Below are 25,564 nucleotides of genomic sequence, written 5' to 3'. Positions count from 1 at the left end.
AGGAAACCTGGGAGCAATGGAAAACGCTTGGTAGAGTCCGCTGGAGCAAAACAATACTTCGCGATGTGTGTGTGTGATGAGCTGGCTTTTATGTCTGATAAACAGGAAGTAACCATAGAGGCAGCAGAGGGAGCAGCAACAGTCAGTGGGGGTAAGGGCTCCCTCTGCTGGCCTGGCGTGACACCTAACATGCAGTTATATTACGGACCGTTGGCATGAATTGCACTCAGGATGGAGCGGTGGTGGAGAGTTAAAAAATCCGCTCCTTCCTCCATTCAAAATCACACCGCTCCACTCCGCGCTCTGCTCCCACTCCGCTCCGCTCACATACTCTGGTACCAACCCACTGTATACAAAGCGAACGTGCAAAGAAAGTCAAATGCCCTTTACAAAAAAGGTAAAACAACGATGTTGGGATGAATCTGAAGTTGGAGAAGAAAATTAAACAGCATACATAGACAAAGAACTAACTTTGTGATTACGCAAGTTGTGAATTTGCTGACGTGCATCACAGAGGTAGCGCAAGATGAGCGTTTGTGGTAAAAAAAAGTAAATTATACATCTTTATTATTATTACTTTTTTTTTTTTTTTTTTTTTTTAGGAAATGAGTGATTGTTTCACTAGATAAGACCCTTATTTCTCAGCTGGGAGTCCTTTGAAGCTGCTTTGTAACTGTAATTTGGACCTTCAACCCTTTGAAGTCCACTATATGGAGAAAAATCCTGGAATGTTTTCCTCAAAAACCTTTACTTTCAACTGAAGAAAGACATGAACATCTTGGATGACATGGGGGTGAGTAAATTATCAGGAAAATTTGATTCTGGTATGAACTAATCCTTTAAGTTTTTTTTTTTTTTTTTACATTAAAGCAACAAACCTAAAGATATACAATCTATAATCAATTTAGCATCAAGTCAATTTATGTTGCTTTAGGAATGTTTATATATTTTACATGTTAATATATGTTATTGATCCCAAACCATCTTAATCAGCTTAATTTTTGTTTCATGAATGCACACTGCACAGGCAGACTATGTTGTTCCTCATGCATAGTATGGTAAAACACAAATCATTTTAGTTACAAGCGAAAGTTCAGCCTTCAAGTAAAGCCATAAAACAAGTTACTAAACCCATGAGTTCACAAACACAGCATGTGACACAAAACTTAATTCCTCCTCTAACTGTAGAGCTGTCAATATTTGTTGAATGGTGCCAATCATCTAAGGATGCTGCTTAATTAGACTTGAATTATGATCGAGGGTGTTTATGTCTAAATTGACTCTAGTTCTACATTTTATCATCTATACATAATAAAGCTCAACATCCTACTTATGATAAATACAGTATTTTACAGCATCCACTTTTCCCTTGCAACTCCATCTATAATTTCTGAAAAAGATGTTTTTGCCTTAGCTGCAGTACGGGCAATAAGATTTTAAATTTTGCAGGACTATCCTAACAGGGGTTTGATAGTCTTTGAGTAAATGTGCTTGACATCGACCCCCTTTCCCCGCTGATGTACATTTACAAAAGATTTGCAAATCTACTTTATTTAATTCTAATAAAGCACGGACATGGTACAAGGACTGAATGAAAATGACTCCTGATTCTATTTACGATATTCATGAAATACAGATAATAGAAAAAGGACTTTGAGAGCTAAACACTCCAGGCTGGTTGGATGTTCGATGCATGTGAATTACAGTGTTTGCGCAAGAAAACAGTGATATTTAAAGCACTCTCCTGCAGGACTGTCTAAGTCTCTCTCGACACAGAAATAACCAAGCAGCGAGAGTGAGGAACCCAAAAGCAATTTCATTCTGCCAAAGCGAGATTTTCGTATAGACCATGTCATATCAATGCATACAAATCCCTATTTTTCATACAAATGTCTATGTTTGATAAATATTTCCGTGTGAATGCATACAGTTCAAATACACATTTTACATATAAATACTCCTATTTTGACACTGGCAAACTGAAAGGTTTTGAACACATATATACGCCTGAAGGCTGAAGAAGACCGGGATGTTGACGTAACACAGATGCAACATTAAGGTTGTTGCCTGTGGACATTATTAGGATTAGAGGAGGGCTTGAGGCATGAAGCGCTCTGGTCCACAACGCCAGCTCACCGCATTACATGCTCACTAGGTCTGACCGCTCGCAAATCCTTAGCTTTACTTTCTTCTTTTAATTAAACCACTGAGAGCTAAATTAATTTCTCCATATTTTTCGAGGTGATTAAAAGGATGTGTGGAAAGTGTAGACATACTGTATGTCAGAAAGGAATGCTAATCAAACTGGTATATTTTAGGCTTTCTATGATGTAAGATCATGCCATTTGATAGAAGAAAATGTGTGCCATTTAAAATGCACAGATGTGGAAACAGGTTTGTACATTTGTGTGTAACAGGGAAGTGGTAGTGTGGTCTCGATAGGTACTGAGGTAAATGGTCAACAAATAAATTATACAATAGGCATACGTGCAATTAAATTTTTTAAATGCCCCCTTTGGAAGATGTCAGGCCGGTATTTATGATATGTTCATTGCTGTGCATTTTTAAATTCCCTGCTGGAAGGAAAAATCCTCCGTATCACAAGCAGCGATTAGAATACAACTCACATCTGCATCCACATCTCAGATATCATTAGGAGCTTCCACATGGCAGCTGCTCTCTTGATTTGGATCTAAATCAACCCGAACATACTAAAACACTGATCTTTATAAATCACTGCTAAGCATCCAGTTGTGCCCCAGCTAACTGTTACACAATCTTCTCGTATAGTATTGTCAACTCGCATTATTTTCAGGACTGACAATAGATGTTATTCATACACAAACTTTTCCCAGTAATTTTCACTGTCTGTCTCTTCCATTTTCAGGTCTATCTTGCCTTTAGGGAAGAGAAATGTAAATTTGAGTATTGGAATGTCCCCTAATGTCCCTGTCAGATAATGAGTTAAAAAAAAAAAAAAAAAAAAGCAAAATAAAAAAAAAAAACAAAACAAAATATGAAACCAAAAATAAAATAATAAATTAATTAATTAATTTAATAAATTAAACAAACAAAAAAAATAATAAATACAATAAAATAAAAAATAAATCAATTAAATGATTAAACAAAAAAATAAACAATAGTGAATACAATAAAATAAAAACAACAAAACTAAATATTAAATAAATTTTAAAATGTATAAATTAATTTATTAATAGAATAAAATGAATACAATACAATAAAAATGTAAAAAATGTAATAAAATAAAATAGAAACAAAAAAAACAAAACAAAATATGATCAAATAAAATAATACAAATATTAAATTAAAACAAAAAAATAACATTTAATTAAATTAAACAAAAATAAAACAAAATTAAATAATAAAAAAATACAAAAATAAAACAAAATATGAAAAATAAAATAAATAAAATAAAAGTCGATTAATTAAAATTAACTGTAATTAAATTAATTTTAAAATAAAAAAATAAAAAATAAAACAAAACAGAAAAATAAAAACTTCAGTTTTAAATGTACAAATGTACTGGCTCTAAAACAAATTAACAATACACCACTCTTAAAGGAGTAGTTCAGTTTCAGAACAGAAATTTACAGATAATATACTCACTCCCTTGTCATCCAAGTAGTTCATGTCTTTCTTTCTTCAGTCAATAAGAAATTAGGTTTCTTGAGAAAAACATTTCAGGATTTCTCTCCATATAGTGGACTTCAATGGGGCCCCCAAGTTTGAACTTCCAAAATGCAGTTTAAATGCAGCTTCAAAGGGCTCTAAATGATTCCAGCCAAGGAAGAAGGGTCTAATCTAGCAAAATGATCGGTTATTTTCGAAACAAACTGACAATTACGCAGACTACGCATGCACATCACAGAGACAAGACAAGATGAGCATTTGAGGTTAAAAAGTATATACAGGTGCTGGTCATATAAATAGAATATCTTCAAAAAGTTGATTTATTTCACTAATTCCATTCAAGAAGTGAAAGGTGTATAATGTTTACATTCATTCCACACAGACTGATATATTTCAAGTGTTTATTTCTTTTAATTTTGATTATTATAACTGACAACTAATGAAAACCCCAATTCAGTATCTCAGAAAATTAGAATATTGTCAAAAGGTTCAGTATTGAAGACACCTGGTGCCACACTCTAATCAGCTAATTAACTCAAAACACATGCAAAGGCCTTTAAATGGTCTCTCAGTCTAGTGCTGTAGGCTACACAATCATGGGGAAGACCGCTGATTTGACAGTTGTCCAAAAGACGACTATTGACACCTTGTATAAGGAGGGCAAGACACAAAAGGTCATTGCAAAAGAGGCTGGCTGTTCACAGAGCTCTGTGTCCAAGCACATTAATAGAGAGGTGAAAGGAAGGAAAATATGTGGTAGAAAAAAAGTGTACAAGCAATAGGGATAACCGCACCCTGGAGAGAATTGTGAAACAAAACCCATTCAAAAATGTGGGGGAGATTCACAAATAGTGGACTGCAGCTGGAGTCAGTGCTTCAAGAACCACTACGCACAGACTTATACAAGACATGGGTTTCAGCTGCTGCATTCCTTGTGTCAAGCCACTCTTGAACAACAGACAGCGTCAGAAGCGTCTCGCCTGGGCTAAAGACAAAAAGGACTGGACTGCTGCTGCGTGGTCCAAAGTTATGTTCTCTGATGGAAATAGGTCCAGTAGGGGTGGGCGATATGACCTAAAATTTATATCACGGTATTTTTCATCTTTTGAACGGTGACGGTATAATATCACGGTATTATGTTCCTGGTCCCTTCAATGCTGACAAATAAGAGTTGGTAGAGTGAATTCACTGAGATGTGGCTTCTCCAGTCAAGTCAATTTGCTTCATTGAACTGAAACCCCTGTGAGGTAGTGCCAATAGTTCAGCAAGTAATAATCATCAGCAAGATTTCTGTCTTTATTTGTATAGTGTCATCCATGAAAATGAGGCTCAGAGGTGCCATGAATGCAATCAAATTTATAAATTCATGTTGAGATTTAGTTTTTTTTTTTAATAAAATTTGGAATACACAAGTAGTATTTAAGATTTCAATAACTGAAAGGATCTGCCAGCAGGTGGCGGCAAGACACTGAAATTAATTACTGAATCGTATTGTTCATTTGATTCGTTTGAACACATGGTTCATTTAAGTGACTCTTTATGAATGCGAAATTGAATCATTTCACTAGATTAGTTTAAAAACGCACGTTCACTTATAAACGAAACACCGTTGTGTTTGATTGGAGAACGCATCTTCATTTAAACACAGCGGTGTGACTTATTCCAGAATAAATTTTGAAAATGAAACTGAGCAAAATCGGGTATAGTGTTATTCTCAGTAATGTAAGTCACTTAATAATAACTTCTTGTTTATTTAACGGCTGTAGTAAATTAATATCTCATTTACAAACTCCCATAAAAATATTAAAAGCTGTCCCTCATCTTAGTTTGCGATATCACAAAGCTCTAGTATAATCAAAGACGCTCTCTGTACTGCAATCAATCTCTTATTTACTCTCTCTACACTTTGTTGATAGAAGGAATCGTGAGATATGACTGTGATACATTACTGTGCTGTGAACCTAGACAGGTCGGTCGGCGTTTGGCTTTCCGGTGCATTTAGAAATTACACAACAGGAACAAACCAGCGATCGTATTTATCTCCGCCATGGTCGATCGCACCAGTGTTGTTATTCGCGCGAGTGATGGGGAAACCTCCCGCGGATAAACTAGTGAGTGACGCCATGCGCATGGTGTGAACGCACCGACTATATGTGCGCACGTAATTGACAAACGGTCACAGGCAAATTAAACTTAGGTGTAGCTTATTATTTAGAATTAGCTATTATTGATGTAAATGCAGCCGTTCAAGGCACATAATTGATTTATTACGGTATTGACGGTATTAGAAAATCCATGTCGTGGCGCAATGTCACACCGGTGTTAACTATGATACCGGTGTACCGCCCACCCCTAAGGTCCAGTGTAAAGTTTCTATAGTCAGTGATGGTTTGGGGTGCCATGTCATCAGCTGGTGTTGGTCCACTGTGTTTTCTGAGGTCCAAGGTCAACGCAGCTGTATACCAGTTTTAGAGCACTTCATGCTTCCTGCTGATGACCAACTTTATGGAGATGCAGATTTCATTTTCCAACAGGACTTGGCACCTGCACACAGTGCCAAAGCTACCAGTACCTGGTTTAAGGACCATGGTATCCCTGTTCTTAATTGGCCAGCAAATGCGCCTGATCTTAACCCCATAGAAATTTTTGAAGAGGAAGATTTCTAAAAATCCTTTCTTTGTATTGGTCTTGAGTAATATTCTAATTTTCTAAGATTTCTGAATTGGGGTTCCCCTTCAGTCATTTCACTACGACGTTACATATGGGAACTCGCCTGAGAGACCAATCATCTCCGAGCCTTATTCAAAAGGCCAATGAACATTGGCGAGTGGTATTTGCATGTCAAGCCACTCTCCCGTACATACGGGTATATAAGATGGCGGCATGCAGCCACTCATTCAGATTTTCGCTTCGGAGCCTTTATGTCCGAGCCCGACGACCACGTCAAAAAAAAAAAAAAAAAAAGAGTTCCTGTCAGCTATTTCTAAAAGAGTTTTTGGCAGCCACCAGCGTGATCCTGCGGGCTGCTGTTTTAACAGCAAAATCAGAGCCTTTGCAGACCAGCAAGCAGCCCCATTTGACTGCACAGTTGTGCCGCGGTTTCTCCCTGGGCAAACCGGGATCTAAAAGAGTGAATTCCTCACAGCTGTGGAAGACATTTTCCCGGTATGTCTTTCCGGCCGTGCGCTTCCGGGTGTGGTAGTTTTCTCACCTCGCTGCCTGGGCCGAGAGCACGCTGAGGCGGCATTCACGGATGGTTCATGCATTCGCAGTGAACATGGCCACATTGAAGTCCCGCCGCTCGTTCGCGAAAAGGCTCCCCTCGCCGTCTTCCCGTGGCAAGACGTTGAGCCATCAAGGTTTTTCGGCTGCCACGGCGAGGTGCTTGGGCCCCCCGGACTTCTGCATCACCGCGTGGTCCTGTTGAGTTGCCAAAGCAGTCCGCTTCCCTGCTCGCCGGGCCGATTGTCTCCTTTGGCGCTCCTCAGGAGGACGATATGTCTATCGCAGCATCAGAGGGAGAGTCGGATGGTGAAGCGGACGACTCGGCAGCCACAACTTCACAGAAAGAGCCAATTTCCTCACCTCTGGGGTTTCGGCCCCGAGCTCCCTTCTCGAGCAACACCTTGCTTCCTTGGATTTGGACTCGGAGCCTGATATCGCCAGCACGGGAACCAGGGAAGAAGGTAAGCGCTGCCCAGTGCAGTCTGACTTTTCTCCAGGACGTTTATCCTTCTGGGATCAGTCCCCTCGGCCTCGACTGCAATGGCATATCAATTGCCTAGAGTTGTTGGCTGTGCTTCTTGCGCTCCGTCGCTTCCGACCGATGCTGCGCCACAAGCACGTTCTTGTTCGCACCGACAGCACTGCGACCGTAGCCTATATCAACTCACTCCCGTTGCATGTCACAACTCGCCCGCCATCTGCTCCTGTGGAGTCAGACGTGGGTGAAATCGCTACGTGCCGTTCACATTCCAGGAGAACTCAACCATGCAGCCGACCAGCTCTCACGGCAGTCCACCTATCTTGGAGAATGGCAACTCCACCCCCAGGTAGTCCAGCTGATTTGGAGCCATTTCGGCGAGGCCCAGTATCCCCCGAATCCTCCCACTGCCAGCTATTTTACTCCCTCAGCAAGGCTCCCCTCGGCAGGGACGCGCTGGCACACAGCTGGCCTCTGGGGCCTAAGTATGCCTTTCCCCCAGTGAGCCTCCTTGCACAGACTCTGTGCAAGATCAGGGAGGATGAGGAGCAGGTTCTGCTGGTTGCGCCATATTGGCCCACCTGGACCTGGTTTCCAAACCTCATTTCCCCCGCAGCAGCCCCTCCCTGGAAGATCCCCTTGAGGAAAGACCTTCTTTCTCAGGGGATGGGCACAATTTGGCACCCGCGCCCCGACCTATGGAACCTGCACGTCTGGCTTCTGGACGGGACGCGTCAGACCTCTCCGGCCTTCCACAGGCCGTGATAGAAACTATCACTCAGTCCAGAGCTTCCTCTACAAGGCAGGCCTATGCACTGAGGTGGGGTCTATAAACACTTGAAATATATCAGTATGTGTGGAATGAATGTATACATTATACAAGTTTCACTTCTTCAATGGAATTAGTGAAATAAATCAACTTTTTGAAGATATTCTTATTATATGACCAGCACCTGTAAATTGTCAATTTGTTTAGAAAATGACCGATCATTTCACTAGATAAGACCCTTCTTCCTTGGCAGTAATCGTTTAGAGCCCTTTGAAGCTGCATTTAAACTGTATTTTGAAAGTTCAAATTTGGGGGCACCATTGAAGTCCACTATTTGGAGATAATTCTCAAAAGGTTTTCCTCAAGAAAAGTTCTGGAAGTTAACTAATCCTTTAATGCACATTATTAAAAACTAATAGCACTTATTTATTACAAATTGCATTTTACTCTTATATGAGCTTAAAATTCTCCATAGCCTAATTATTTCTTGTTTGAATGATGTTAAGATTTGTTCTCATTATTTTCCTACTGACCTCTGCATCATTGATCACTGTTTTGGGTTGATATATGTTTCTGTTCCAATCAACATGGGAAGACACAATTATTTCAGAGAACTCAACCCAGCTCTTCCAATCAAATTTGCACATGCATTTGAAGGACTAAATTAGCTATACAAATTAGCTATATCACGATTAGAAGATGTGGCTCATTATGTTTTAACTGGAAGTGATGTATGACAATGCTGCCCAGCTTTGCGCTTAAACATACGCAGTTTACATTAAAAAAGACTGCTAATTAAAACTACATGTTCCAGTGTAGGCAGATACATTAAACCTGAAACTGGCAAAGTTTTGTTCAAAATATTCAACATGAGACATGGATCGCCTGCTTTGTTCAATTACAGCCACGGCTGAAAGAAAAAACTGGCTTTAGAGCGTTTGTTATTAACTTGCGGCTGCCAGGTTTCCGTGTACTCTGAGAAAAAAATTCCCCATCTAACAATTATCGCAAGCTCCCTGCTCCCCCCAAACCCGTCCAATCCCAGTCACTCAGTATTGTTATTCAGGGAAGGAAATCAATACCCATGCCAGGACTGGATAATTGAATAACAGAGAAAAAGAAAGGCTCTTTCAGCCTCATATTTGTGCAAAAGCTCAGAAGCGAAAAGATTAGTCTTACAAAGAGTGGTTTGGATCCATGTGGAAGTTCTCTTGATCATGGCTCTTTTTACACTTTCAAAGAGGCACATGAAAGTGATATGAAGACGAGACATCTAGGCATCTAAGTGCACATGTATTGTGAGCTTCAGACAGTTTCATCAGGCAACAATTCTCAACCTAATGCAACATTTAGACACTTTGTTTGGTTGTTTCCTCAAAGAGCCTGCATATGCTCAGGAACCTGCTGCAGTTTACAGACTGCTAAAGGAAGCCTGTTGTAAACATCTCACTGCTGTCACGTTCACTCTCTCTCCATATGCGAAGTGGAATAAAGTCATTTGAGTGAGCTCTCAAGCTCTCAAAGGAAAACCTGTACTTTCTCACCTGTATCCACTCTGCGTGTCCACACAGACTCCTCCGTTGTGGCAGGGGTTTCTAGGATAGACGGAGCAGCTCTGGTGGAGGTGTTCACGTGCTGAGCAGCTGCAGACAGCTGTGGCTTCCACAGTCACTGACACCAGAGCCATGCTGCCCGAGTCGACCACCGTTGGCTTGTCAGTCACGCTCAGGTGGCTGGTGCAGCCCCCTCCTCCCCGACAGTCTGCATCCACACACTCATCTACATGAACTTGGGTCACGTTGACTTGAAGAAAAGACTGGAGCTGGATGGGGATGAGAAAATGAAAAGAGAGAGAGAGAGAGAGAGATAAAGAAAGTCCATCACTTGTGAAGTGCTGCCATAGTGATGAAAGGAAAATGACAGAACAAACTAAAAGAGAGCAAATAACACATGCAACCAGCTTCATTATTTTGAGTCATTTTGACCCAGAACCAGATTTTGAGATTCTCGCAGTGAGTGAAATAATTCTGTTTATACTCAAAACTGCTGTTAGAACTAATAACGTAAGGTCAGCATGTTCCCAAGCCATTTCATTCACGTCTTTCTGTGGTTGCAACACTGATTAGGTGATTATGTAAGAGATGATTTCTTTAAACATCCATGTTTATTTTGTGCTATAACTAGTAGTAAAAACTAGTCAGATCACATCACATTTAAAGGGATAGTTCATCCAATTTTTTTTATTGACCTTGTGATTTACTCATCCTCAAGCCATCCTAGGTGTACAGTATATGACTTTTTTTCTTTTTAGACAAATACAATCTGAGTTATATTAATGAATGCTCGGGCTCTTTCAAACTTTATAATGGCTGTTGAGAATTGAAGTCCAATGAAAGTATATCCATCCATCATCCATGTGCTCCACATGACTCCGGGGGTTAATAAAGGTTTTTGTGTAAGAAATATTTATAAATCATAATCTCTAGCTTCCACTAACTGTCATACACATGCTCAGGAGAACCAAATTCTGTTAACAGCAAATGAAAACCAGTATCCTCTTAGATTATATTGAAATCCTCTGAAATTGTTCGTTACAAATCCTCGTTTTGTACTTCTAATTCATGACTGGTGTTTTGTTTTGCTCTGCTTCTGTGCTTTCGCATTCATCAATATCTTACGTCATCCGCTGGAACGCCACTCTCTTATAAATGCATGTATGACAGTTAGCGGAAGCCAGATATTATGATTTATAAAAGTTTAAATATAGATAATTTTCTTACTTCAAAAGGCCTTTATTAAGCCCTCGGAGCCGTGTTGAATACTTGGATGAACTCTTGGATGATGGATGGATGCACTTTTTGGGCTTAAAAATATCAATCTCCATTCACAGCCATTATAAAGCCCTTAAGATCACATTTTTTAATATAACTTATAAAAATTAAAATTCATCACTTACTCACTTCATCATTTACTCGTGTTGTTCCAATTCCAAATCAGACTAACCAAAACATAAATCTTGAGAAGAGATACAATTGCTTTATATGAACAACATATTTAATTTAGTTTTTTATTTACATCTAATAAATGCATTCATTTCTGATATATTTATAAAATACATTCAAAAATGTCAAAAAAAAAAAAAAACGTAGCTGGGGTGTAAAAATCCATGAATCTGTGCTCTTTGGAATGCGGGATTCTTTTATAGCAGCAAAAATACTCAAAAATCCAATGGTCTCAAGTGTGAAAAATATAAACAGCCTTTATTCACATGGCTTTAAAGTTTTTAAAAGCAACACATTTGTGCTCTGACGCATTGCAGCTAACTCGCCTTCATCTGGGTGCCTTTTTAGATCTTTTTCTTAATAGTACGACATAAGCTTAAGTAAATTACATAATTTTAATTTTTGGTGAACTCTTACGAGAGAGTGGCATTCCAGCATAGGATGCAGAGCAGAGCATAAGCTCCAATCAGAACATGCTAGTCTCACGAGAACAAGTTTTGAATACAGCAAAGGAAAACCAGTCTCCTCTTGGCTTACATCAAAATCCCCCCAACATTTTTTCTTAAAAATCCTCGTTCTGGTCTTCTAATTCACGACTGGTGTTTTGTTTTGCTCTCTCCTCTGCGCCTCCACATTTATCACCGTGTTTGTCACCGTGGTTGTCTACATCCTACGTCATTCGCTGGAATGCCTACGACAGTACGACAATAATCAGAAGCTAAAGATTACGGTTTATAAAGTTTTAAATGTGGATATGTTTCTTACACAAACACATTAATTTGCTTCAAAAGGCCTTTATTAACCCCCAGAGCAATGTGGAGCACTTTTTATGATAGATGGATGCACTTTTATTGGACTTCAAAATCTTGCACCTCAATCACTACCATTATAAATCATGGAAGAGCCAGGAAATTTTATAGAACTGCGATAGTATTCGTCTGAAGGAAGAAAGTCACATACACCTAGGATGGCTTGAGGGTGAGTAAATCATTGGGTAATTTTAATTTTTGGGTGAACTATCCCTTTAAGTGTTCATCCAAAAATGAAAATGTATCATTTACTCACACTCATGTTGTTCCAATCCCAAACCAGACTTTGGTTAATCTTCAGAAGTCGAAACATCAAAAATATCAAAACGTTTTTTTTTCCCTTATAACTTTACATCAAGCGGCTCATTGTGACGTCCATGCTAGTCCAGTCTGTATTTGGCTGTTTGGATAGTTAGAGCTGGTCCAGTTGGTCAGTAAACCAGCAAGATCTTTCTCATGAAGTTCACTGACCAAAGAAGTTAACCTACTTAGACTGCACTCATAACGTGGTGTCCATCTATGCCAATCTTTTCAGCTGAGCCACCCTCAAATTAGCATACAAATAGCAAAATAAGTCCAACCAAACAGGCCCCAAACCCACTTGTTTCTATTGCTTTGAGCGTTTAGAGACACTGTTGCACGCTCACTCTATTTCATACTTGGACACACTGCGCACTCCAGAGCCTCTCCGGGCCTGTGCTTTTCCACAAGCCCATAAACGGCGTGCAAATACCCCACGTCCACAGGGCTGCCTCTCAACTTTCACACCATTTATTCAAATACAACATCTGAAGTGGAGCATTTTGCTCCAGGGTGGACTGAGCAGTCACACCGTGATTGACCTGTCCTCTGCTAACCCATGCGGCCAGCACACTTAAGGGGAAATGAAGGGGTGAAAAAACAAGATATATCGAGGGATACAGAGAATGAAGATAGAGACAGATGTTCAAGGTGATTGCTACTCAAAGATTAGCTGGGAACTATTTGCCGGGACACTCTTCTGGCGGTTCATGGTATTTTCTACACAGCCGCTGTGGCAGAAGGGTGTGGGTGATTGATGATGCTGTTTATGTTGATTTTATGTGTGATCTGAAGGGGAAACTCTGAGGGAGCACATGGATACGGTGCAATGTGCACAACAGAGTTGGACAGGCAAATGTCACAATGTGTTATGGTGGGGTGAGAACAGAAACAGTGGGAGCAGCTTTAGGCCTCAGACAAGGGTTTTATTTTAAATAAAAATGAACATAAAATATTAAAAAAGGAGAAATAAAGTGTACATGGGAAATATGTGTGAGAACTGAAAGGGCACAATAACGAGACTCGCTGACTTCCCTGAGTGCCCTGCAGACAATGGAAATGGCAGGAGTTCTGGAGGTTGGCGCTTGGGGTGTCGCAATATACCAGTATTGATGATAACCGTGATATTTAAAAATTAAAATATTGATATGTTAATACCCCACACACAATAGTATCATCAATAATCCAGCGACAGTAACCTGCAATCTGGCTGAAACCCTAGCATAATAGGTTGCAGTTTTGCACCGTAACACAGGTTGCCACCTGTCATAAAATGGAAAAAGGATGACGGCAACACAGCGTGTAGCTACTACTGCCACACAAAACCATGTTGAAAAATGACAAGTCAAAGTGTGACACTCATTTCTTAAAAGTTACCTAGTGTGGGAGTTTTTTGTAAAAGATGGGGTGTTAGAAACCTCAGACTGCAGTAAGTTCTTTTTATACACTTTTTCGTACAGTTACGGTTGCAAACTTCTTAATTTCTATACAGTACAATATCATTATATAAAATCATTAGCATTAGTTTGTTACTGTCCGTGACTGCACTAGTTGGCGCACATTATCAGCATTCATTGCTCCTCCTTTTCTTTGTGTACAAACACCTTTGTGTATACACACGGGACGAGACGGGTATATTGAGAAGAGGCGCGTTCAGCATTTAATGGCACCATTAACTTCAGATGCACCTCATCACACACTGCCAGCCCTGTTTGTACTGTGCTGCTCCGCGTTCATGCCCATTTCAGTCTGAAAGCCCAAATGTAGGGTGGCATATGAAGATGGGGCAGAAAAAAACATGAGGGGAGGTGATGGTGTTTATATACAGAAAAAATTGCAAATATAATATGGACATGTACAATTTATTTATATTTGTTAGTTAGTAACCTTTGTGTAACCGGGATACAACTCAATCAATCTATAGGGATGCACTGATATTAAAATTAAGGTCTTTATAATAAAGGGAGAGTTTACCCAAAAATGTTCAGAAATTCTGTCAATAATTACCCGCCCTTATGTTGTTCCAAACCTGTAAGACCTTCGCTCATTTTTGGAACATAAAATAACAATTTTTTGCTTTTAGACACATTCAAGGCCTTGAAAGGTAACAAGACATCATTAAAATAGTCCAAGTGACATCAGTGGTTCAACCTTAATTTTATAGAGTTACGAGAATACTTTTTGTGCGAAAACAAAAATAACGACTTTACTCAACAATGTCTTCGACAAGCATTCACAAAGTACCACAACAAATGCGTGTGGTGCTGTTGATGCAGGTGCCAGCACTCTGACGTAGAACTTTCATCTCCCTAATTTCGTTTGCATATTCTGGTTCAAATAAATTAAGCTGGGCAAAAAATTGCAAGTCATCCTCTCTGTAAAAATATTCAAACAAAGGTTTACGAAGGCTGTTTTAAATACAGTATGTGTCTTCTGCTTGTTCTACGTCAGAACACCGGCTCCTTTGTCAACAGCTCCACACACGCGTCGTGTGCTCTTTTGAACATGCGGTGAAGACTGACACAGAAGAGAAGAAATTGTTGAATAAAGTTGTTATTTTTGTTTTCTTTGCACACAAAAAGTATTCTCACAGATTTATAACATTACAGTTAAACCATTGATGTCACATGGACTAATTTATCTATGTCCTTACTATCTTTTTGGGCCTTGTCAGTTGCGTTGCTGTCTATGCAGGGTCAGATAGCTCTTGGATTTCATCAAAGATATCTTTATGTTTGTGTTCTAAGGGTGAAGGAAGGTCTTAAAGGTTTGGAACGACGTAAGGGTTAGTAAAAAATGAAAATGATATTTTATTTTTTTGGCTGAACTATTTATTAAAGGCATTAATTATATTAATGCTGTGGCTGACAACCAATAAATAGCCAGTATTCATTCTATTATTTTGTGTAAATAAAGTAGTAAAATAGTGCTGTCAAACAATTAATCGCATCCAAAATAAAAGTTTTTGTTTACATAATATATGTGTGTGTAATGTGTATATTTATTATATATATATATAAATACACACACGCATGTACATATTTAAGAACAATGTTTATATATATATATATATATATATATATATAGTTCTTCAACAGTTTTTTCTAGTCCTCAAATCTGATTGGCTGTTAAGAGTGCAATATTAGAGCAATATCAAAACAGCTGTTTCACAGTTTGTAACCGTATCACTTCGCTTGCGTTCTTCTTACAGCAAGTATCATGGCGGAAGCCCAAATCTATTATCATTTTATAAAAAATACTGTTTTTGTGTCATGGAATGTAGTTTTATGAGGTTTTCAGGTGAGAATGTACTTGTTTATAGTTCAAATGTGCAGTTTGTTAATCAAGATAACGTCTTTTTGAAAACTTGCATGTGAGCTCCAGATCGTTAGCAGCCGTTCTGCACTCATGAACCCGCCCGAGAGCACCTCACCTCAGCCAGATTTTCTGGAATTTAGCGCTGACTCTGATGTCTCTGTAGTGGTTACACATGAAATATAATTTATTATGGGTAAATCTAACAGTAATTTTTGGTCTCATTAATCTATTATTTGTTCAAGAGAAGACCAATTCTCATGTTTATATAAATTCAATGCTGTATATCAGAGCACTGCCTTTGTACTTTTGACGGAATTCCCTATCAACTTTTATGAGGGCTGTTGTTGTTCATTAAATATTATCATTCAATAAATGATATTTTATATAAACATAGTATTTAATAAAAGTGTTTAGTATTGAGAAACAGTGTGTGTTTGTGATTTTACTTTGTTTACATTGTTCTGCTATTACATGGTGACAAGAGACAAGACAAGAGTTTTTATGAGTTAGCAGTAAAGACTTTTACATTGAAAAGTTGCCGCTATAAATGGAAGTTATTTTTAGTTTTAAAAACAACTTGACGCAGCCAACAAATGCACTGAGCAGCAAAATCACCGTTAACAGGTGAAAGGATATTAACGTTGACAAATATAACGCTTTTTCAGCAGATATTTAAACTAATGTTTATTGTGAACACAAGACCGATCTGAAGAATGAATGCTGTATCAGATGCAGGCAATCACACTCGCCCAGTCCATCTCTATCTCATAATATTCTACATAATACTGTGAGTTTTTAAAACAGTAATACAATAAGCTTTCAATGAAGCAACTCAACATTCCTTCGTTACTAGTTCTAAAGTGACATTTTGAAATTAGTAATGGAAGCTTGGGGTCAGCTGTTAAAGGGATAGTTCACCCAAAAATGAAAATTTGATGCTTATCTGCTTACCCCCAGGGCATCCAAGATGTAGGTGACTTTTCTTGTTTCTTCAGTAGAACACAAACAAAGATTTTTATCTCAAACCTTTGCAGTCTGTTGCTAGTCATATAATGGCTACATGGCAAACTCACAAAAAATAATTGTTTCGTGTCTTAGGACATCAGTGTATCGTCACAATCTGCAGGGTTTAATTTGGATTTGTCTGTGCATGTTTTTTTTTTTTTTTGTTTTTTTTTTACTTTCAAAGGTTTGGTGCCCATTCACTGCCATTATATGACTAGCAACAGACTGCAAAGGTTTGAGATAAAAATCTTTCTTTGTGTTCTACTGAAGAAACAAAGTCACCTACATCTTGGATGCCCTGGGGGTAAACAGATAGGCATCAAATTTTCATTTTTGGGTAAACTATTCCTTTAAACTGTCAAACTTTGATTTGAATTTTTGACGGAAGGAAGTAGTTCTGCACAAAAGATGGTTTTTAAAGACACTCCATTGTTATTTTATGTATTTACACATCATGCCGTCAAACTGTTGTATAAATGCAATATCACATATTGCATTTCACATAGATGTGAGATATGGCTGTAGACCTATTTCAGCACGCTGTGATTACTGTAGTGGACCGCGCATTCCAGGGCCCAGTTTATGGCAAGGGCCCCTCCCTGGCCACAATAGTGGACAAAGGTTTGCTACATTTTGATTGGATCTTGGTGGACTAACATAAGCAAACTGTCCAACGCCATCAGATAAGGATGCCAGGACAACTGCCAGACACCTCTTAGAGGGCAAGAAGATCATCTTTGGTACAAAAACCCGGGAAGGACAGAACTTCCTATTGGTCAAGATTCAGTTTCTGCCCTCCACCCACCTTGAGACTGTTTCCTAAGGTTGGTCCTGTGACGGTCATAAAAATTCCTTAGGATCTCCAGACGCAGCAGCAATGGGTGAAACAAAGAGAGATCACAAAGATCCATCCAAATCCATTCATAACTATGTTTTCAAACCTTGAACTGATGTGAACCATAACACACACATCTTATACTTATTCAGAGAAATAAGTATTCTCACTGACAGCGATGTGTAGTGCAACATCTTACACAAACTCAGCTGTTAATGGACAAATGAATGCATGCATGACAGTTCAATCTTTTCCCATCATGTTTGGACTTAATGTGTTCATTACATGACCAAATGTTTTCTGATTGTGTTTTGGAAAGTGAGAAATTCACCAGTAAAACATTATTGACACTTTTCTAACTTTGTGTTTGGACTATGCAAATGACTTCCACAAGAAGAAAGAAGGGTGGGCTACCCCATGTCCCCCCGCTCTGATGGATCCAGCCAATCACAGCATGGAAATGGAGAAGCACCAAATTGCAATCTCCTCCTCATCGGAAAGGTATAAATGTACCTCTCCAAAAGACACTCCTTGTTCTGAGTCTGAGCCCCGGCAGGGTAAGACACTAACAGAGCAACAAAGTACTGAGTCTGACCTGCAAGGGTGAGACAATAACAGCTACACCTCCATTCTGAGTCTCCGGCACGTCCAGGGGACAGTAACAGATCAAACTTCTTTCTGAGTCTGCAGCCCGTTACTGGGAAGGCAGCTACAGATACCTCCATTCTGAGTCTCCAGCTCCAAAAGAGAGAGACACTAACAGACACAACCATTCTGAGCCTACTGTCCAGAGAGACAGAAACAGACGCTCCACGCTTCAAGTCTCCAGCTTTAAGGCAGCAGCAGATATGACCACGTTCTGTCTGTGAGGAAAGAGATATTTTCCACGTTCAGAGTCTTCGTCCAGTGAGACAACAACAGATGCAGCACGTCCTGAGTCTCCATCCGAGAGAGACAAAGCGGATTGACCAAGTTCTGTGTCTCTAGCCCAGAGAGGCAGAAGACCAACAGACATTTGCAACAAGGTTAAGCTCCAGCAAACAAACCTTCACTTCAGGTACCTTTGCTTGCGTGTTCCAAGCAAAGGGCCTTCAGCACCTACACCAGGGCCACATCTGCATGTTCCAGATCTTAGGACCCTTTGGTGCTCCAGGAGATCAGCATCCTACAGCGCTTCACGTTCAAGGCTGTCGAAACGGATTCCTGCTCCTTTTCCCACTGACTGCTCCCAGCACAACCAGTGGAAGAATTAACCGCCACCGGACTGCTCACTCAACCAGAGAGAACGTAAATATCACTTCCAAACCTCTTCCAGAGACCTTGGCATTGTTGTGTACTATCAGTATATGATCTTTCTAATTTACATTAGATATTGTATAGCTGATTGCAGTTGATAACAAATAATAGCTCATTTATTTGTTTGATGCATACTAAGGTTCTTTACCTTATTTGTTTCAGAGTAGCAACAGTTTATCTTTCCATAAGATAACATAGCTATGACATAGCAACACCCAACTGAATCACATTTTATGCATCTTATGCACTTTATTCCTTTTGCATTTATGGTATTCATTTAATAGTCGATTACTCTTGTCTATCTTTTGTTAATAAAATTTATTTTATTACACTTGTGTCTACCTTGTGTTGATAATACAGTGAGAGGTTCTACAAGTTAGATATCCCACCAATCTTTCTTATGTGATGTACTCATAACCACACATTAAGTGACATGTGATCCAAGAATTATAACGTCATCGGTGATACGAGTACCCATCACTACACTATTTCACCTTCCTAGTGGGCAAAAGCAGAACTCACTACATAACTGGCGTCCCTAGGTGGACCAAGTTAAAATGAGTTGAGTCTCCTGTAAAATTCACTACATTACCTACAGCCGAATCACAGCAGTGCCGATATACAGCCATATCTCATGTCTATGAATGTGATATTGCTTACATAATATCAATTATATGAATATAAACATATACATGTAAATTCAAGTAAGTATTTTCAAAATATATACTGTATGTGTGTGTATTTATATAAATATACAGAGTACACATATATATTATGTAAACAATCTTTTATTTTGGATGTAATTAATTGTGATTAATCATTTGACAGCACTAATAAATAATTAAAAGTAAAATCACTATATACAAGCAGCACACATTGTATGCTTAATGTGCACATTTTATTTTTAGTGTATATCTTACTTTTATTGTATACCAAATAATATAGAATTTATATACGCAAAATGTATAAAGACAGCTCTAATAAAAAGAGACATTATTTTTAGTGGTGGTGCTGTTGTTGATAATTGTTCTGTTTCTGGGCCACTGAATGCGAAACCAATAATGCGTAGTTTCAAACATATAATCAAAATCAGTGTGATCTCTCATTGAATTCCGTTAATTGACCTCTAATGGTTTGAGTGTCCATGTGTATCTCAAGTGTGTGCCTGACTGACTGCAGATCTACTCATGCACTTTACTGCACTGCAGAGTCCCTGTGGAACAGATCCAGGAGTTGTTTTCTAGACACACAAAGACACATCCGCATTTGAAGCTGCAGAGCGTAAAGATGCCTGGTGTTAAACATTCACCCACACACACTTGACTCTCTCTCTCTCCCTCTCTTTTCATGGTTTTGGGTCTTTACAGCCACACAGACATGCACACACACAATGTGGATCCTCCACAGAGCGTTCAGGTCTGACTCCCACGTTCATGCCTGCTTGAGGAGGTGATTTGCATGTATTACCTCAGACATTAAACACTGCAACTATGAGGTCTCGCATTTCATTTTGCACTCGCAGACAACTAATAAACCATAAGTTTATATGAGGCAGTTAGGCTCAGGTAACAGGAGCATACACAGCAGAGAAGATACGCCCACTCCCCCATCTAATCCTTCTTCTGGACGCTCTCATTTCTCTTTCTCACTCTCTGTTTATTTCTCTCTCTCCTTATTCCTGGAGGAGAGCGTGGAAATTCTTCCCTGTCTCCTGCTCAATCGTTCTGTCAGCTCATTTCTCAGAGGCCCTCTGGGGTGCCCGTCGGGATTGGAACTACAATACCCAGAATTCCCCAAGGAAAACTGCTCCACAGAGGCTCAATGATAGCACAGGATGACACCCAAGAGATATACAAAGTGGGATCTACATAGACAGATAAACAGGCAAACTGGTAGGAGGATTGGTGTTTGTTTTGTGCTCTCCGCTTACAGGAACTAACCTTCATGTCGGACTGGTGGCCTTTTCATGTTTCTGTTGTATGATTCAAAAACAGTGTGTGTTTCTTAAACATTTGATTTGTGAAGAATGGGTTCAACAACCGCCAAAGGGTGTTTTGACGAGTGAGCGAGAGGCATGTTGAGGAGTGGAACCGATCCGCATGATACCGTTATACGTGACTGAGCTTTTCTTTCAAAAAGAAAAAGTAGAGGTCCTCTCCTGCCAAAGCAAACCTAACGGAACAAACATTCACATAAAAGAACAGGGATAGGGATCGATGGGAGGTGCAGCACCACATAGCACTTTAAGATGCAACAAACCAAGTAGTAATTTCAAAATTATTCTGAGAGAAAAGAGTAGGGAAGGCAAAAAAAAAGCAAAACAAAAGAAATAGTGTGGGTGTGTGCAAGTCAACAATTGCCTGAATAAAGTCGAACAAAAGGGCAGAGGAAAAATGCACTGCCTTAGTGTTTGATATTACGAAGATTTATGCAAAAGCTAAGGTGATGAGATGTGTTTTGAGAAAGGCCAGTGTGAAATGGCTCTGACAGCGAAGATCCAGCTGAAAGCTTTAAAATAATTGTATTTCCTCTCCTTTATAATGTGCACTCAAATAGAGTGGGAATTTCATTGGCGTCTGATTAAATGCAGAGAACGGCTCTAATTGTTCTTCGTTCATCCTCATCGGTTCTTTCTGCATTTTGACCTACTCACTATAGGTGTACTATTTCAAGAACAAGACATTTTAGTCTTATTATTACTTTTTTTAGGACAAACTTGTTGTAGTTTTACGCAAGCTTGCATTTGAACCGATTCGCCCTCAAATTTCACAACAAATAACAAGCTTCCCAGAAAACTTTTTCTCCCCCGTGCCTCATCCTTTTTTTCCCTGTTTATCATTGACTCTTAGTCTTTCATCAGGACTCACTATCACCACAGGGAGATTTCTTTTTGGTTTTTCAAGCTTGATGCAACAGTGTGTGTTTTTGTGCAGTATCTGACACTTCACAGGGTGTCATTTCAGTTGTGTGTATTGCAAAAGGGGTGTTAGGGGGCGAGATAGAAGGGCGCACCCCTGGGAGATGAGTAGTGTGCTCCGAAAATCTGCTTCCCCCATCCTAGCACGGCCACGGGGGAATCCTGAGCTCTTCAAAGTGTGCGTTGTGGCGGCAGGGGAGCGAGGTGGAAGAGAGAGGACTGCTGGAGATCATGACAGTGCATTAAGAATCATTTAAAAGTTACAGACGTGAGGGGGGCTCATCTCTGTCTCTCTCCTGCTGTTCACACTCGTTTCTTCCAGCTCTCTTGTAAGCCGACATCACACGGCCTACTCAACACATCCGACATGCAGTGAATGGAGCCGCCAAACCGGCCGAAAATAGAAAAACGCAATTACATCAGATTCAGAGGCAATAGTTCTGTGCGTGAGCATGAACTGGCTGTTCTCACTGATCTCTCTCAAAACCCTGCCAATGCGTGTACCTTAAGCGTGGCAAATTTCATTACACTAAAATGATTTTTTTTTCTTCATTCCATGTCTTGGAATCTCTCCAATTACAACGGGTGGAGACACGCAACTCGCTTTCCATATCAGTGAGTTCATCTGTAATTAACTCCCTAAATTTTCACTTTCTTCTCCCACTACTTTTAGCTCTGAGTAATGGAACGAGTTGAATTGGGGGGAAGCGAATGAGAAAGAGAATAAGGGAACATATTGAGTAGTTTCTTCCCGAGGATTAGAATTCCCATCATTAATAACCTCTAGCCTCCATCAGAACTACTTTCACCATCTCGGCTCACCATTTCCAGGCCATTTTCCAAGCCTCTTTACTCCTCGTTATTGGTCCTGATCAATGATTTCGCGTAGGAGACTGATGCATTTAGATCTGTTGAATTTTTCCAATTCACATCGCAGCTCTTTTACCTTTAGCAGTGTGTCTTTTCTGAGGAGGAAATAGAGCTGATGTGTGATATCAATGAAAAGAGAGCGAGGGAGAGTGAGAAGTGACACTTTAAGCTCGATTGAAAAGGTACAAAGAAGGCTGGGTTAATACATCAGGTGTCATCTAGTTATGAATGTAATTTGTGTTAAAGCTTGCAGGTATTTAAGTTAACATGCTTTTACAGGGATTCTTAGGTTAATTAAAAGGTCAAATATGACTATATTCATATCAATGCGTTTCCGACAAGCCTTACTTTTTGTTTGTGAGCTGCGAGGTATCCATGGACTCTCTCAGCCCTGAGAAACGGCGTGCTGTGAACAGAGAACCTCACATCCAGAGTTCTGTGCCGCACTTCCACCAGACTGAAAATGTTGACGTCGTCTGCCCCCACAGACAGCATGTCTGACAGGAAGTCGCCCAGCAGCTCATACCTGCTCTTCAGATTGCCACGACGTTCCATGAACTCTGTGGCGGAGATGTCTGTCAGAGACACAAACATATAAATGCACGACACATAAGGATAACAGAACTGTATAAATTTTACCTAAACTACAAGAACTTCGGAACATGGAGAGAAAAAAAAGAAACAGCACCATTCTTAACACAACACTGAACTGAGGTGCAGAGCTCATGAAAAATGCATGCTCACGTTTTCCCTCGTCAACACATCTCCTTGTCATTAAGTGAGGTTAGTGCCTGTCAGTGGCTGTTCGCACAAACTCCAGCTGACATGCCATGTCAAAAAGTGCGGGGCAAGAACTCAAACTACCGCATGTGGCAAGTCTTTGTCACCATGGTAATGGGTGCCCACGCTTTACGGTCACGGTTCCTGGCACGTCATGATGAAGCTGGCCATGGCCTCTGAGCATTGTAGGCAAATCGTGACACTTCAGCAACCATCTGACCATTGATTTTCCTGTGCTGGAGGTGTGCTTTCCTCCTAATACCCAATGGACTGTTCTAATTGGGATGCTTAGCCTACAGTTTAGGACTGTGAGGGTGGTTGAACGATGGCCTCGGGGGAGGTGTTAGACCAGCTGAGAGAGTTCCCCAGCTCAGTCTGTCCCCAGGCTGAGTCAGTGTCCCTTGGGGGCAGTGCTGGAGAGTGGCAGGGGTGTCTTAAATATCACTGACACTTCACAACTCACAAAGGCAGAGGGGCATGTTTGAGGAAATTGGGGAAGATTTCACAGCTTTAATGACAACAGTGAAATGAAAACATGCTTTGGATTTGGACTTGCTGTCAGTGACTTTCCTCTGTGACCTCCTCACCCTTTGGAAACTACACGAAAAATATGAGGTTATGGTGTGGGTAAAAATGGGCAACAACCATGGCAAGAATTCATTTTTGGACAGTCCATTTTTCAACTAGACATACTAACTATAAGTAACATTGCACTTACTTCAACTAGATGGTCCCTAAAAGGGTTAGTTCACCCAATAATGAAAGCCCATTATTCAATTACCCTCAAGGCATCCTAGGTGTATTTGATTTCCTTTTTTCAGAGTTGAAGGAAATCAGAGTTGTATTAAAATTTGTAGGCCGACTCGACGTCCTGTGGTGTCAGATGTCGCAGCAACATGGCTTTAAAACAAGTGTGGACACAAGAAATGGAGCAAATGTTTTTCAGAACAGGTCATCATGCAAACAGCCTACCTGATCTCATGACGAAAACGTATCAGTGGGAACTTTTTCACAAGGCGTGAAATATGTACCAGTAAGTACAGATCACTGCAGTTTCCAAAAGAAATTAACACTAGAGATGATAAAATAGCAAGCACTTGTAATCGTTTTTGTGCACATTTATTTTTACAGCTCCATATGTTTTGCTTTCCGGTGTTGACCCCCGCCAAATTACTACACCCCCTAGTATTGGTAGGCTTAGAGTTAGGTGTGTGTGTGTGGGGGGGTTGGTGGTTAGGATTAGGTACTCATGTAGCAATTTCCTGAGAGGGGGTAATAATTTAGCAGGGGGTCAAAAATGGACACAACACCTGATGTAACAAGCTTTCTCGGTAGCTCAACCGGCACGAAACTAGACTTAGGATGCGGAAATCTTGGGTACGAATCCCGTGACTAACAATGAAAGAACTGAAAGATGAGAGATTGAAAAGCAAGCTGAAATGTGTAGATTTAGGTGTAGTGCAGATGGTACGTTATTTTAAAACGTCACAGAGCATTAGTAAAATGTCTAAAGTGGACTATCACATTAGTAGACTGACTATGACATTAGATTTATAGCGCCACTCAACGGACATTTGAAGTCAGAACTGCATTTGCATGCATAAAACCAACATCACATAAAACGTACCATATGTACGTTCATCTGTTCCGTGAAAAAAAGAAATACTCTTTTAGTGGACATTTCTGTTGTAAAATGCAGTGATATGTACTTATTAATACATATTCCATGTCTCACGATATAAAGTTTCCAGAGTTATGTTTTCGTCATGAGATCAGGTTGCAAACAGCTTGCAGTGCTAATTTCCATTTTCAAATAAGCAACTCCTGTTTCATGTGTCATTTCGTTCTTTCAAACTTTGATTCAACAAAGAATCCTTCATTAATCAGCACAACTGTGGTCAACATTGATAATAATGAGAAAAGTTTCTTGAACAGCAAATCAGCATATTAGAATGATTTCTGAAGGATAATGACATTGAAGACTGGAGTAATGGCTGACAAAATTTTAAACAAAAGTTAAAACAAAAGTTGCTTTAAACTGTAATAATATTACTGTTTTTGACTATTTTTGACCAAACAACCCTTGCTGACTCAACAAACTTTTGAATATTAATGCATATATACAACATATATTTAAGTTGTGTAAGCTTTAATGACCCCCAGGACTGCATATTTAATTGAACTTGAATAAAAATGTCCAAAAATACAGTCAGTTTAACATACTGTAATGTTTTTTATAAGGTTTTTGTTGTTCCTTTAAGTTTGTTGAAATATTTTCCACCCTGACAGCTAAATAATGACACCTGTAC

General features: G+C 39.6%; 1 protein-coding gene across 1 annotated transcript in view; it reads right to left on the bottom strand.

Annotated features, from left to right (window-relative positions):
- The window catches only part of LOC141331528 (neural-cadherin-like), a 104,814-nt gene that overhangs the window by 66,706 nt on the left and 12,544 nt on the right, over positions 1-25,564 (bottom strand). The window contains exons 3-4 of the mRNA XM_073836584.1: positions 22,824-23,050; positions 9,668-9,945 (exon numbers count right to left, since the gene is read on the bottom strand). Of these exons, the coding sequence (XP_073692685.1) occupies positions 9,668-9,945; positions 22,824-23,050 (505 nt within the window). The remainder of the gene's footprint in view (positions 1-9,667; positions 9,946-22,823; positions 23,051-25,564) is intronic.

This window comes from Garra rufa, chromosome 3, assembly GCF_049309525.1.
Source record: "Garra rufa chromosome 3, GarRuf1.0, whole genome shotgun sequence".
Lineage (NCBI taxonomy): Eukaryota > Metazoa > Chordata > Actinopteri > Cypriniformes > Cyprinidae > Garra > Garra rufa.
The sequence above is the reverse complement of the archived record's forward strand: the minus strand, read 5'-3'. Positions and strand labels throughout refer to the sequence as shown.